Consider the following 12,414-nt stretch of genomic DNA (forward strand, 5'->3'; position numbering starts at 1 on the left):
GTGTCAATAATCCAATTGCATTTTAAAGACATGTTACCTCCCACCACTGAAACAGAAGCATTGTGATTGTTTGATGATTTTTAATTTTTCATATCCAGATTCATATTTTCTATTAGACATTATTTATTTTTAAATTAAAAAACAGTAAGCCAATAACACAACACAATACAAACAACCAAAATAATTTAAGGATTTTGGGTTAGAATGATAAAACCAGGGAGGCTAAGATCTGTGGGTTGCACCACACTGCATTGCCTTAGCCCTTAGGTTCTATACGGCTGCACCACACTGCACTGCCTATGTGTTTGCTGCAAAAAAAAAATACAACAAATTAAATGAAAAACTTCAAAAGGGTCTTTGGGTTTGAATGCCTCAAATCTAGGTAGAATATCAATAAAATTATACTTACCAGTTATGATGAACACTGATCACTATCACAATTTGGAGTTGCCAATGCCGAGTTGACTTGTAGAAAATGAAATTTTTCTAAATGGGGCCTTAGGCAACCGCCTAAGTTGCCTAAGGCCCCAACCGGCCCTGGCTCATAAGCCCTATACCCTCTTACAACTTATTATATAATTAAGCATACTAATAAAAAACTTTAACATAATAATTGTGACAACGTGTAATATATAGGTAAAAGTAAATAACATCCCATGTGTAAGACTCTCGCAGCAACTAGGGTCGGAGATAAACAAGATGTACGCATACCTTACTCTCACATTATATATGATATATATATTGTGAGTGAAATCATTTGAAACAAATGAGTCTCCTGATCATGCCAAGCGCACTTGAATTTCTAGCATTGATAAGGGCTGCATTTAGCTGGTACCTACATGTAACACATGCATTTTATTGTAAACATAATTGATCTCATATGTTCATATTTTTTTCTAACATCATATTATATTCTTAGTATTTTAAAGTTAAGGTTGTTGGATTCTATATATATTAGGTTGTCGCCATAAACATTGTGAAAAGGAATTTTTTTTTATTATTAAAATGCACAAAGTGATGAATGATTGGGTCAGCTAGAGTTAATGATTGCAGAAATTGGGGAATTATTTCTGGTGCAATTTTATATAATTCCAATATTCATTAAATCATGTAAGACAGTACGGGACATGATCTACATATTAGATATTTTTGAATCATCATATTACATCAAATCATCAAATATTGTTGTAACATATGATGTACATTTAAAAAAAAAGGGAATTATTGGGGTTAGAGAGTTAAATTTCATTTCAACAACCAACAAAATGATGTCGAGAATCATTTATAAAAGTTTAGGGGTTTTTCAATTCCAACATCATTCTCCTCATGTTCGTTGATAGTGATATTATAATATAATGTGTTGGCTAAATGATATTTTTCATCCCTCAACTATATCCTCTAATTTTATTTTCGTTCTTAAACTATTCTTCAACCTAATTTCGTCGCTACATGACATATCGGGAAAATTAATTCAATGTGACAATTTTTGAGAAAAGTGAATATTTTGAGTGTAATAATTTTCGTCCTTCAAGTATTTATAGAATTTATGATTTAGGCGACAAACTATGAATATTATGAATGATTAGGGGACAAAAAATGTTACACTTCTAATAATTTAGAGACAAGACAACATTTCCATTCTGGTTATTTCTATATATGTAGATGGCTTGACCGTCACTGGAAAAGATGAAATGCAAATTCAGCAGTTTAAAAAGAGTATGATGAGCACCTATGAGATGACTGACTTTTCTCAAAGGTTGTCACGTTTAATTTTTTTTAATATGTAATGTAGGGTGTCAGGTCAAATTTTTCTGTTGCCTAAATTAACTTAGGGACGAATGGGTTATGACATGATAGTTGAGGGACGAAATTAGACCAGAAATTAGTATAAGGACGAAAGTGAAACTATTTATCCATAATGTATTTGACTATAGGATTAATATAATTTGCGTGAATAGTAGGATGTTGACTTGCAAATCGATTTACTTGAAATCAACCCAAAAAAAACATAACCATGAAAATCAATCTACTGGAAGTTATAGGCTAAACGAAGTCAACTTTGTAATTGTCATGGAACCTTCAATTGTTTTCTCTCTAATCCTGAAAGTATACGTTGTCATTGTCTCAATATGTTCCATCTCCTAAACCTGGCTGTACCTATTGACAAAAACTCATGATTGGTGTTTATATATACTGATACAATATATATATATACACACATAACCAGGTGGTTCTAACCAGTTTGAACTGCTCATCTCCTTCCATGGCACCCAAAAACATCAACCTTGGTCTCTTCTTGACATTCATTTCTTTTCAGTTTCACATTTCTGCTGCACAAAGTTGGGTTCGTTCTGGTTACTGGTTAGCGGGCAGCGGCTTCCCTGCCACTCAGATAAATGCAGCATTGTTCACACACCTTATCTGTGGATTTGCTGAAGTAGACAACTCCACATACCAACTCTTCATCCCTTCAAATTATGCACAAAACTTCACCACCTTCGCCTCGAAAGTTAAACTCAAAAACCCTTCAGTTACAACACTAATGTCTATATGGAATGGACAAGCCAATACTGGTCAATCCATTAGTGATAACAAGGTTAACTCTTCACTATTGTCTTCCATGGTAGCACAGCCATCTTATCGGAAGTCCTTTATTGATTCATCGATAAAACTAGCTAGGCTTCATGGGTTTCAAGGCATAGACTGGTTTTCGCTATGGCCTAATAGTACAGACTTGTCAAGTGTTGGAGTTCTGTTAGAAGAGTGGAGGGCTGCTATTGCTTCTGAGGCTAGAAATTCTAATGAATCAGATTTGGTATTGACAATGGCGGTACGTTACTCGCCAAGTCTTGATTCAGTGAGTTATCCGATAGATATGATGAGGAAGAATTTGGATTGGGCACATTTGGTGGCATATGACTACCATATACCTTTGAAGGAGAAATTTACAGGCAACAATGCTGCTATGTATAATCCTACAAGCAATGTCACCACTGATTTTGGTTTAAAGCAATGGATGGGTATGGGAATGTGATGCCTGCAAACAAGCTGGTTTTGGGTTTGCCTTATCACGGCTACGCGTGGACTCTGGCAAACCCAGATAACAACTCTCTTGGTGCACCATCCTCTGGTCCTGGTACTACACTTGATGGCTCCATGGGTTACAGGTTCATCAAATCATTCATTCAAAATTATGGTTACGGAGCCAAGCCGGTTTATGATCAAACTTATGTAGTGAACTACTTCATTGTTGGGTCAACTTGGATAAACTATGATGATGTGGAGACTGTAAAAGCCAAGATTTCTTATGCAAAGGAGAAGGGGCTTATTGGTTACAATGTGTTTCAGGTCATCAACGACGATAATTGGGCACTCTCTCTGGCAGGTATTGTTTACTGATGTTGTGTAGTGACAACCCACATTGAGGAATTTTCTTGCACCTTCAGATTCTTAGACATTAATTAATTTCATTGTGTTTTGTATAAAGATTTTGATCTGTATCTACAGCTCTAGGAGCATAAAATGGCAGAAGCAAGCGACACTTATTGCCAATCATTCTGCTTCCAATTGCTGTCATTGTAATCCTATCAGCCTCAGTTGCGTGTTATGTCCGAAAAGGTAAACCTTATGTGTGATTTTCAAGTGTAGGAACCATATCTAATCACCAACAATGAATCAAGAGAGACATTTTTCTGATTTAGTCCATTTTAGGGGATGCAGGAAAAAGACTTCTAGGCATTATTGACAGTCGTGATGTATCAGCAGGCGCGGAACATTTTCACAATGATGCACCTAATCTGCTAGTACTTAGTTTTTCTCAAATTGAAGCAGCTACTGATAACTTCTCAAATGCAAACAAGCTCGGCGAGGGTGGCTATGGCCCTGTCTACAAGGTAGACATATGTATCTGTTCTGCTGTCTACTTCGCCGATAAATCAAGCATTCAACACCGGATAATGTTAACCATGGATGCTAATTTTTGAAAGGTAAATTACGTTCTGGAGAAGAAATAGCAGTGAAGAGACTTTCAAAATCATCTACTCAAGGGCTTGAGTAGTTCAAAAATGAGGTTTCACTCACTGCAAGTCTTCAACATGTAAATCTTGTTCGAGTAGTGGGATTTTGGTGCGAGAGAGATGAAAATATATTGGTTTATCAGCACATGCCTAATAGAAGCTTGGATTGCTACTTGTTTGGTAAGCTAAATTTAGTCGGCGGTTCTAAGATAAGCATCGATTAATTACTCATTATCATCAATCATGTTCTGCAGATCCAATCAAGCGACATGTATTGGATTGGAGCAAGCGCGTGCACATCATCGAAGGAGTTATTCATGGGCTTCTATATCTCCAAGAGTACTCGAATTTTACTATAATTCATCGCGATCTGAAGTCTAGTAACATATTACTGGACGAAGAAATGAAAGCGAAGATATCGGATTTTGGGATGGCTAAACTTTTCAGAAAAGATGCTACGGAAGCAAACACTTGCCGGATCGTTGGAACATAGTATACTTCCATTGCTTTTGACTGCTGATATCTAATTATCTAATCTTTTACTCATGTTTTAGTTGTTTAGTACTAAAAGAATCAATTTTGACATGTAAATGCAGTGGCTTTACTCCTCCGGAATACGTGAAGAAAGGTATATAATCCATGAAATACGACGTTTATAGCTTCGGAGTTCTGCTTCTGCAGATCATAAGTGGCAAAAAGACTGCATGTTTTTATGGCGTTCATGAAAATTTGAAACTTCCTGATTATGTGAGTTAAATTTTTTCATTACATTTGAAACTCCTCGTATACAAATACAATCCCTAAACATTGATCAATCAATGCAGGTATACGAGTTGTGGATGGACGGGAGGGGCGAGGAGTTCATGAATCCATCAATGGATGATTCGTCTTCGCCCTGTAAAATCATGACATGTATGCTAGTAGCACTGCTATGTGTCCAAGAAAAACCAAAGGATAGACCTTCAATGTTGGAAGTGTTTTCGATGATTAAAAGCGATATATCCGCTCTTCCTACCCCTCAAATGCCAGCATATTCAGTGAAAAGGGAAGAAAGTAATGCCAATGGTTCCTCATACAAGCAAGGAAACCATTCATATAATCATTGCCAACTCTCCCAGGTCGAACCCAGATGATCATAGTGTGCAAATATCTTCTTTGAAACATGTGTCATATGTTCCTAAACAAATGTTTAGAATTTATTTTTTCTCTGTAATCATCAGTGTTTTTCTTTCTCTCTTAATCTTAGATAGTTGTTTTAGGCCAGTCGTGTAATGTATGGTTTGGGAGAAAGGTTTAGCGCAATCCATTTGAACTATTGTCCATTTTCGGCCGAAGGTCCGTAGAACTTTTTTCTTTTAAAATAACACTCAAGTGGTTGGAAGTGAACTTGTGCCTATAAACCACATCACTTGATACTCTCAAATACATTGAAGAAATTTTATGTTCTAACAATAACACTAAGTTTAACCAATCTAATTGCGCAAACACATGGGGTGCCAGGGAGCTGCTGTAAATAAAATTACAGCAGCCCCGCTATAGCAATTTTGAGCATCTATATTATCCTTAAAAATAACAAAAAAATTATATGTGTATAGTATTTTGTCTAATGAATCCAACAAAATATTTTTTTTTTCGAAACAAAAATTAAATTCACCGTGAAAAAGACATAAAAAGTTTTGAGTTTATATCCAACGATCCAAAATTGTTTTGTCATTTTCATGTTGAATTTGATTTTTATTTCAAACAAAAGATATATCGTTGAATTCGTATAAACGATCAAAATATAAATATAATTTTTTGAAATTAAAAAAAAATTACTCAAGACTATAACGAAATTACAGTGTGGGCCGCCGTAGAACACATGCCCGCATCTAACGACGAGATTATATATATATTTAGTCCATTAAATTGCAATTCAAACATGGGTTTGGTAAGTGCAGATTAATGTCGTTCCCAATTCTCAACTTCATAGCGATTAGTCATCAATCCACGCCCTTGAAGCTGCATATTATAAAGTAAGACAATATATGAATTAGTTTTTAACTGATGAAAATATTATAAACTAAAACTTCAGAAAGGAAAGTGGCATTCTTGTAGAGACTAGAGGATTTGTAGTGGTCTGCGTTGAGTCTCGGTCCAATTAATTAGTCGGACGAGTTTACGTATATTTAGTCTGGTTCATATTTGGGTTTAGTGGATTATCCAAAGTACTTGCTTGTTGAGTTATTTTCGGTTAAAAAAAAAGATTTGTAATGTCAAAAAAGTGTACCTTGTTTGGAGATTTTCCCTTCGTTATCATACGAGACGGCCCAAAAGAAATACCCGAGAAGCCCATGGGCCTTAGCAAACCCTATCTTTGTCTTTGTCGACGTGACATCATCGTAGCCAATCCATGACGTCCCAACATAAGAATATGTGGACACACTCTCTACGTCATATACCACGGTGGCACTATTGTTCCCATTGTATTGCTCTAGCTGTATGAATGTTAACACACCATCCTCTCCTGGTCCCAATCCCACTGCTGGGGCCCCAATCCCATTTATATTTGGGTCTTTAAGCTTCCAAGTCCTTCCATACAAAGGCAGGCCCATAACCAACTTGTTTGCTGGAACACCGGCCCTGATCCATGACTGAAGCCCATAGCTAGTGCTAATATTACTCTTTTGGTCATATAGTGCAGCATGGGCCCCCGTCTGCGACGTATCCCACGACCCATGATAATCAAAACACATTGGGCTAGCCCAGTCCAAATACCTACTAATCGAGTCCACTGGATATTTACGGGGGCCGCCGTAGACGACGAACTCGACTGAGTAGTAGACTGCCGCCGTGAGCAACAACGGAGGCCGGCCATTCTTTTGGGCCTCCATTTGAATCGCAGCCCTCCATTCTTTAAACAAGCTGCCCAAATCCATCATTTCTTTTGGATCTTTAGGGAACTCCCAGTCAAGGTCCAGCCCATCAAACCCAAACTCCCTTGCCAAATCAATAGCTGATTTTATGAACACTTTTCTCGTTCTAACCTTTGAAGCCATCCGAGCATAAAGAGTCGGATCATCGCCGCCGCCACCAATCGAGATCAATGTCTTCACCGGTGGGTTTTTGCTGTGGAGGGTGGTTGTGAATTCACGGAGGAGCGACGCCGTGGAGATCGATTCTTCAAACTTGAATGTGACATTATTAGGAGATACAAAAGCATAGTATATGTGAGTGAATAATGTGGTGTCTATAGATGTGGGAGGGAAGTAACTTATTGACCCTGCAGGCCAATAAGCCGCCTTCACTGGCGACGGCACAACTACCGCAGCGGTGGTGGAGGACAAGGAGATGATTATGATGATAAGTATGAGGTGAACATACTGCTGGAAGGCAGCCATTGTTTTTTATGTCATATGATTGATGGTCTCTGTGTGTATACATATATATATATATATGTATATGTATAGAAATGTCAATGTAAGTAATTGAAAAAGGTAGGCAGTTGAACAATTCCTTTAAAATTTGCTTTGGAGGTTGGTGTTTATCAGAAAGCTGCACAGTGGATCACTATGAGAGGTTGAAAATGATCTATGTTTTGAATGGGTGGATTGATCCTTACTCTATTGTTTGTTTTTTAAAACACCAAGAAGGGAAGAAATGTGTTGTTTAATTACTCCCCTTGTATTAGAACTAAAGAAGACACCAGTCTTCTCAAAATTAATCTTCTGACCCGAAGCCACCTCATAAGAATACAGGATTTTTTGGACCATATTACATTCCTCCAAATTAGCTTTGCAGAACAATAAGCTGTCATCTGCAAAAAGAAGATGGGTCACCCTTGGACCATTGCGACTGGCAGCCACTCCACTAATGAACTTCTTCCTTTCCGCATCCGCAAGAAGAGACGACAGACCTTCAGCACAAATAAGAAAGAGGAAGGGAGAGAGTGGGTCCCCCTGCCTCAGACCTCTGCCAGGCCTAAACAAACCATGGGGGTGACCATTAATAAGGATCGAATACTGGACAGAAGAAATACATCGCAAGACAAGGGCGACCCAAGAAGGATGAAACCCAAGTTTGATCATCATGGCTTCAACAAAACCCCATTCAACCCTATCGTAAGCTTTGCTCATGTCAAGCTTTAGAGCACAAAAGCCATTCGAGCCTTGCCTCCGGTTCTTCAAAGAGTGAAGCAGCTCATACGCCACTAAGATATTATCAGAAATCAAACGTCGAGGGACAAATGCACTTTGAGATTCAGAGATAATTCCTGGCAAAAGTCGTCTCAATCTATTGGTGATAGTTTTAGCCACCAATTTGTAAATCACATTACACAGACTTATTGGCCTATATCTTGTCATATCCTCCGGATCCCTGACTTTTGGAATGAGAACAATGTTAGTGAAATTAATATCCTCTGTCGACCTGCCCTCATTAAGAATCTCAAGACATAACCGAGTAACATCTACTTTGATTATATTCCAATGTCTCTGGTAGAAAAGAGCATTGAATCCATCAGGGCCAGGAGCCTTTAGCGGGTGCATTTGAAATAGACTAGACTCAACCTCAATGGCAGTAAAGGGTTGCATTAACTCGTCATTCATTTCCACAGAGACCCGAGCCTCAACCACATCAGTCACTATACTCGAATCAATGGATCCCATAGAAGAGAATAACTCCTGAAAATAGTCTATCGCTACATTACCAATATCAATAGCCTTTGTAACCAACTCCCCTTGCTTGTTTCGAATTTGACATATGTTATTCCTCGATCGCCTTTCACTAGCGGTTTTATGGAAATAAGAGGTATTTTTATCACCCAGCTTAAGCCAATCCGCACGGGACCTCTGCCTCCAAGCCATCTCCTCCCGAGTCTCAATTTCATTAATTTCTTGTTTAAGCTTCTTCTCGGCAAAACTCACCTCTCTAACACTGGCACCATTCTGAATTTGAAACAGCTCACAATGCAGGGCCTTCAACCGGCGTTGAGCACCCCAAAAATTTGCCCTGCTCCAAGCATCAAGCTGGTCACTAGTTCGTCTAAGCTTGTTCAGAAAATTTGAGTGAGACCTACCCCAAGCTGACCTTACCACTTCCTTGCATTCGGGGGACCTAGTCCAGGCTTCCTCAAATCTAAACTTATGTCTCATTCGCTTAAAATCACCGCTAACCCTGTCTTCGAGGATAATAACCACAGGATTATGATCGGACCGGGCAAAGGGGACCACTTGAACCCTGAATTGAGGAAACAACTCCCTCCACTCAGCATTTGCCACTGCTCTATCAAGGCGAACACGAATATTATTCGGGGCATCTCTTCCATTAGACCACGTGTACCGGGGACCCTCTGACTCAAGAGACTCCAGATTGCAAACCCCGAGAGAGTCATGAAATTGTTGCATTAAGAATCTCTGCCTGGGAGCTCCTCCTTTTTTCTCAAAATCAAAGAGGATCTCGTTGAAATCTCCAGCACAAAGCCAAGGAACAAGACTGCTAGAAGCCAGCTTTTGAAAGATACTCCAGAAGTTATGACGCAGATCAGCTACAGACTCACCATAGACACCAGTAAAACGCCAAACAACACCCCCACCCAGATTTTCGATAAAGGCATCTATATGATACCTGGAAAAACTATGAATTGAAACCGAAACCTCCTTACTCCACATCAAAGCAAGACCTCCCTTTCTGCCCGTACAACTAACAGAAAAGGCAGAAGAGAAGTTACAACCAACACGAACTCTATCGAACTCAGAACTCATCAACTTTGTTTCACACAAGAACACAACACTAGGATGCACCCTGCCCATAAGGTTTTTAAGAGAGTAGATTGCCGAGGAACCTCCCAAACCTCGACAATTCAGACATAGGAGACTCATTGGGTTCGGCGAGCCTGGTTACGACCAGTGCCCGCCGATATATGCAAATTACCCGTCACACCCTCCGCATTCACTCTAGTACATTGGACTTCTGTAGTCTCCCCTTCCTCCAATAAGTTGTTCGCCCCCTCCTGAAACTTCCTCTTGTACGTATCCACTCCAGAATTCACCATAGCTGTGTCTTTATCTATCCCAGCTTTCCTTCCAGCTCTCACCCAGACTCCTTTACTCTTCCCTTTATTGTTGTCAGTATGGGACACAAGTTGCTTTGGACCAGTCGGATCTATACTGGTGAGCGACTTCTCTCCTTCAACAGTACACTCCACCTCCTCCTCCATTCCCTCGCCAATGTCACCCGCCATATCCTTCTTAGGCTCATCGTTATTATTGCCCGGTAGAGCAGTACCGTCCCAATCTACCTGCCCCTTCAAATCAGAAGCAATTACTTTCATCTTCTCCTTAGCAGAGCAATTTTTATGATGATCCTCAAGAACATCTTCATTCCTCAAAACACTATGGTTTCCATCCGAACCACAGCACGAGACTGACCCTAGAATGGGTATCTTCCTTCCCTTCTGGTTCTGTAGCGCCCTCCCACTCTCAGTATCAGTAGGCTTTGTACTACTTGACTCACCATCCTGTGAGGATCTTGATTGGGAGTTTTGGTGAGGTAGTTTCTCTGTTCGTCGCCCCTTTGAGAATGGGACTCTAAGCCAGTCCCCATACGCCTTGGCATCTGCTGGATTTAGGCTTCCCGTCTCACAGTCACGTTCCAAATGACCTATTAATCCACAAGAATAGCAGAAGTTAGGGAGCCGTTCAAACTGGACCCCAACTCTAATAGTTACTCCTCCCGCCTCTCCAGCAACCATGACAACCCTCTTCAGCGGTTTGGAAATATCAATGCTTAATCTGACTCGTAAGTACTCTCCCCAACCATATCCTTTCCGATCTGTATCGACTCGTTCAACTTTTCCCACCGCAGTTCCGATTTGAAATCCCACCTCTTCAGTCATCATTTTGAGGGGTAAGTTGTAAAATCTTACCCATATCTGCATTTTGTCAAAAACCACCTCACTCGACCTAAGATTACCATCATAATCAGTAAGGAGTAGTGGGTATTTATCAAAAGTCCAGGGCGATCCCTCGATTACCCTGTTTCTATCACCTCTAGAGAAGAAGCGAAAGCGAAAGAGATTCTCTCCCACTTTCGAAATCTCTAGCCCTTTGATAGGTTTCCAGATGCCTCTCATTGTAGATAGAAAAGCCTCTTGGTTAAAAGATCTGGACGAAAGAAGCCTTCCAAACAAACTAAGTTGATCTTGTTGATCCCCTTCGCTGATTTTCTTCTTGGCAACAACCACTTCAGTGCTTTCGTCGTTTGTTAAAGACAAACGCTGCCACCGGGCTTCTAGATCTGGATCCATACTGCCTCAAAAAAACCCACCCAACCCTTGCCTCACGACAAGGACAGAACCCACACCAACCCAAGAGTTGAGAGAGACTTTTTTTTCACAGCTAGTTTTAACTCAGGCTGGTAAAGAAGTCCTTATCAAAGCGATTGCCCAATCTATCCCCACTTATGCCATGAGTGTCTTTCGTCTCCCTAATTCGTTCTTTGAAGAGCTTATGGTGGCTTTGAATAAGTTCTGGTGGAAAAGCAACAAAGGAAAGGGCATTTGTTGGGCTCGGTGGAAGTCTTTGTGCCAACCAAAAATCCTTGGGGGATTGGGGTTTCGAAATCTGGAGTCATTCAACTTAGCTTTGCTTGCAAAGCAAGGCTGGAGACTTTTGTCAAATGAGCGGTCCTTGTGCTTTAAGGTGCTTAAAGCCAAATATTTTCCGGATTGTGATTTCATGAGAGCCTGTGTGGGGCATAATCCCTCGTGGTCTTGGAGAAGTCTTTGTGAAGGTAGGGAGGTGCTGGAGAAAGGTTTGATCTGGAGAGTGGGGAACGGGCGTGATATATCAATCTGGTATGATAAATGGATCCCCCAACCATGGAACTTCAACTTAATCACTCCTATTCATACTCAGGTAGGGCACTTGAGGGTCCATAGTCTTATTGATGATCAAATTGGGGGTTGGAATGTAAATTCCTTAAAGGAAATATTCCACCCCATAGATGTCGATGCTATCATGCAAATTCCTTTGGGAGATGTGGGGGCCAAGGATGTTCGCCGATGGAGTTTTAATAGTAATGGCCATTACTCTGTCAAGAGTGGTTATCATGTCTATGAGAACTGGATTCGTGGTGCAATGGGTGCCCCTTCGTCCAGTTATTCTTCGGAGTCTAAATTCTGGAAGGCTATGTGGTCGGCCGAAGTTCCACCTAAAGTGAAGTCTTTTATTTGGAGGTTATGCAAAGACTTTATTCCCACCTTTTCAAATTTGCAGTCGAGATCGTTAGAGGTCCATAATGGGTGTTTATTGTGTGGAGTGGATTATGAATCGTCAAGGCATCTGTTCGTAGAGTGTAAGTGGGTCCGAAAGTCCTTGAATGCAGCTGGATTATCTCATATAACAAAGCCTGTGAGGAG

General features: G+C 40.1%; 2 protein-coding genes and 1 pseudogene across 2 annotated transcripts; 2 read left to right on the plus strand and 1 right to left on the minus strand.

Annotated features, from left to right (window-relative positions):
* The first annotated feature begins 2,263 nt into the window (after positions 1-2,263).
* LOC119997015 (class V chitinase-like) lies at positions 2,264-3,034 on the plus strand. Its single transcript, XM_038843787.1, has one exon. It carries the CDS (start codon positions 2,264-2,266, stop codon positions 3,032-3,034), a length of 771 nt encoding a protein of 256 aa, XP_038699715.1.
* On the plus strand, positions 3,034-5,660 carry LOC119997016 (annotated as a pseudogene).
* Positions 5,661-5,753: 93 nt separating this feature from the next.
* LOC119995823 (class V chitinase CHIT5b-like) lies at positions 5,754-7,428 on the minus strand. The gene is made up of 2 exons (XM_038842275.1): positions 6,286-7,428; positions 5,754-6,017 (listed from the first exon to the last, which is right to left on the minus strand). The coding sequence occupies exons 1-2, from the start codon at positions 7,394-7,396 to the stop codon at positions 5,992-5,994; spliced, it is 1,137 nt and encodes a 378-aa protein (XP_038698203.1). The 5' UTR covers positions 7,397-7,428; the 3' UTR covers positions 5,754-5,991.
* Between the last annotated feature and the right edge of the window lie 4,986 nt (positions 7,429-12,414).

This window comes from Tripterygium wilfordii, chromosome 4, assembly GCF_013401445.1.
Source record: "Tripterygium wilfordii isolate XIE 37 chromosome 4, ASM1340144v1, whole genome shotgun sequence".
Taxonomy (NCBI): Eukaryota; Viridiplantae; Streptophyta; class Magnoliopsida; order Celastrales; family Celastraceae; genus Tripterygium; species Tripterygium wilfordii.

What these genes read in the sequence shown, in the direction of transcription:
- LOC119997015 (XM_038843787.1), top strand. Translation starts at nt 2,264, where the DNA reads ATGGCACCCAAAAACATCAACCTTGGTCTCTTCTTGACATTCATTTCT.
- LOC119995823 (XM_038842275.1), bottom strand. Translation starts at nt 7,396, where the DNA reads ATGGCTGCCTTCCAGCAGTATGTTCACCTCATACTTATCATCATAATC. An exon ending in AGGGAAAATCTCCAAACAAG is followed by an intron (nt 6,018 to 6,285) that starts GTACACTTTTTT and finishes TATAATATGCAG; the next exon opens with CTTCAAGGGCGTGGATTGAT.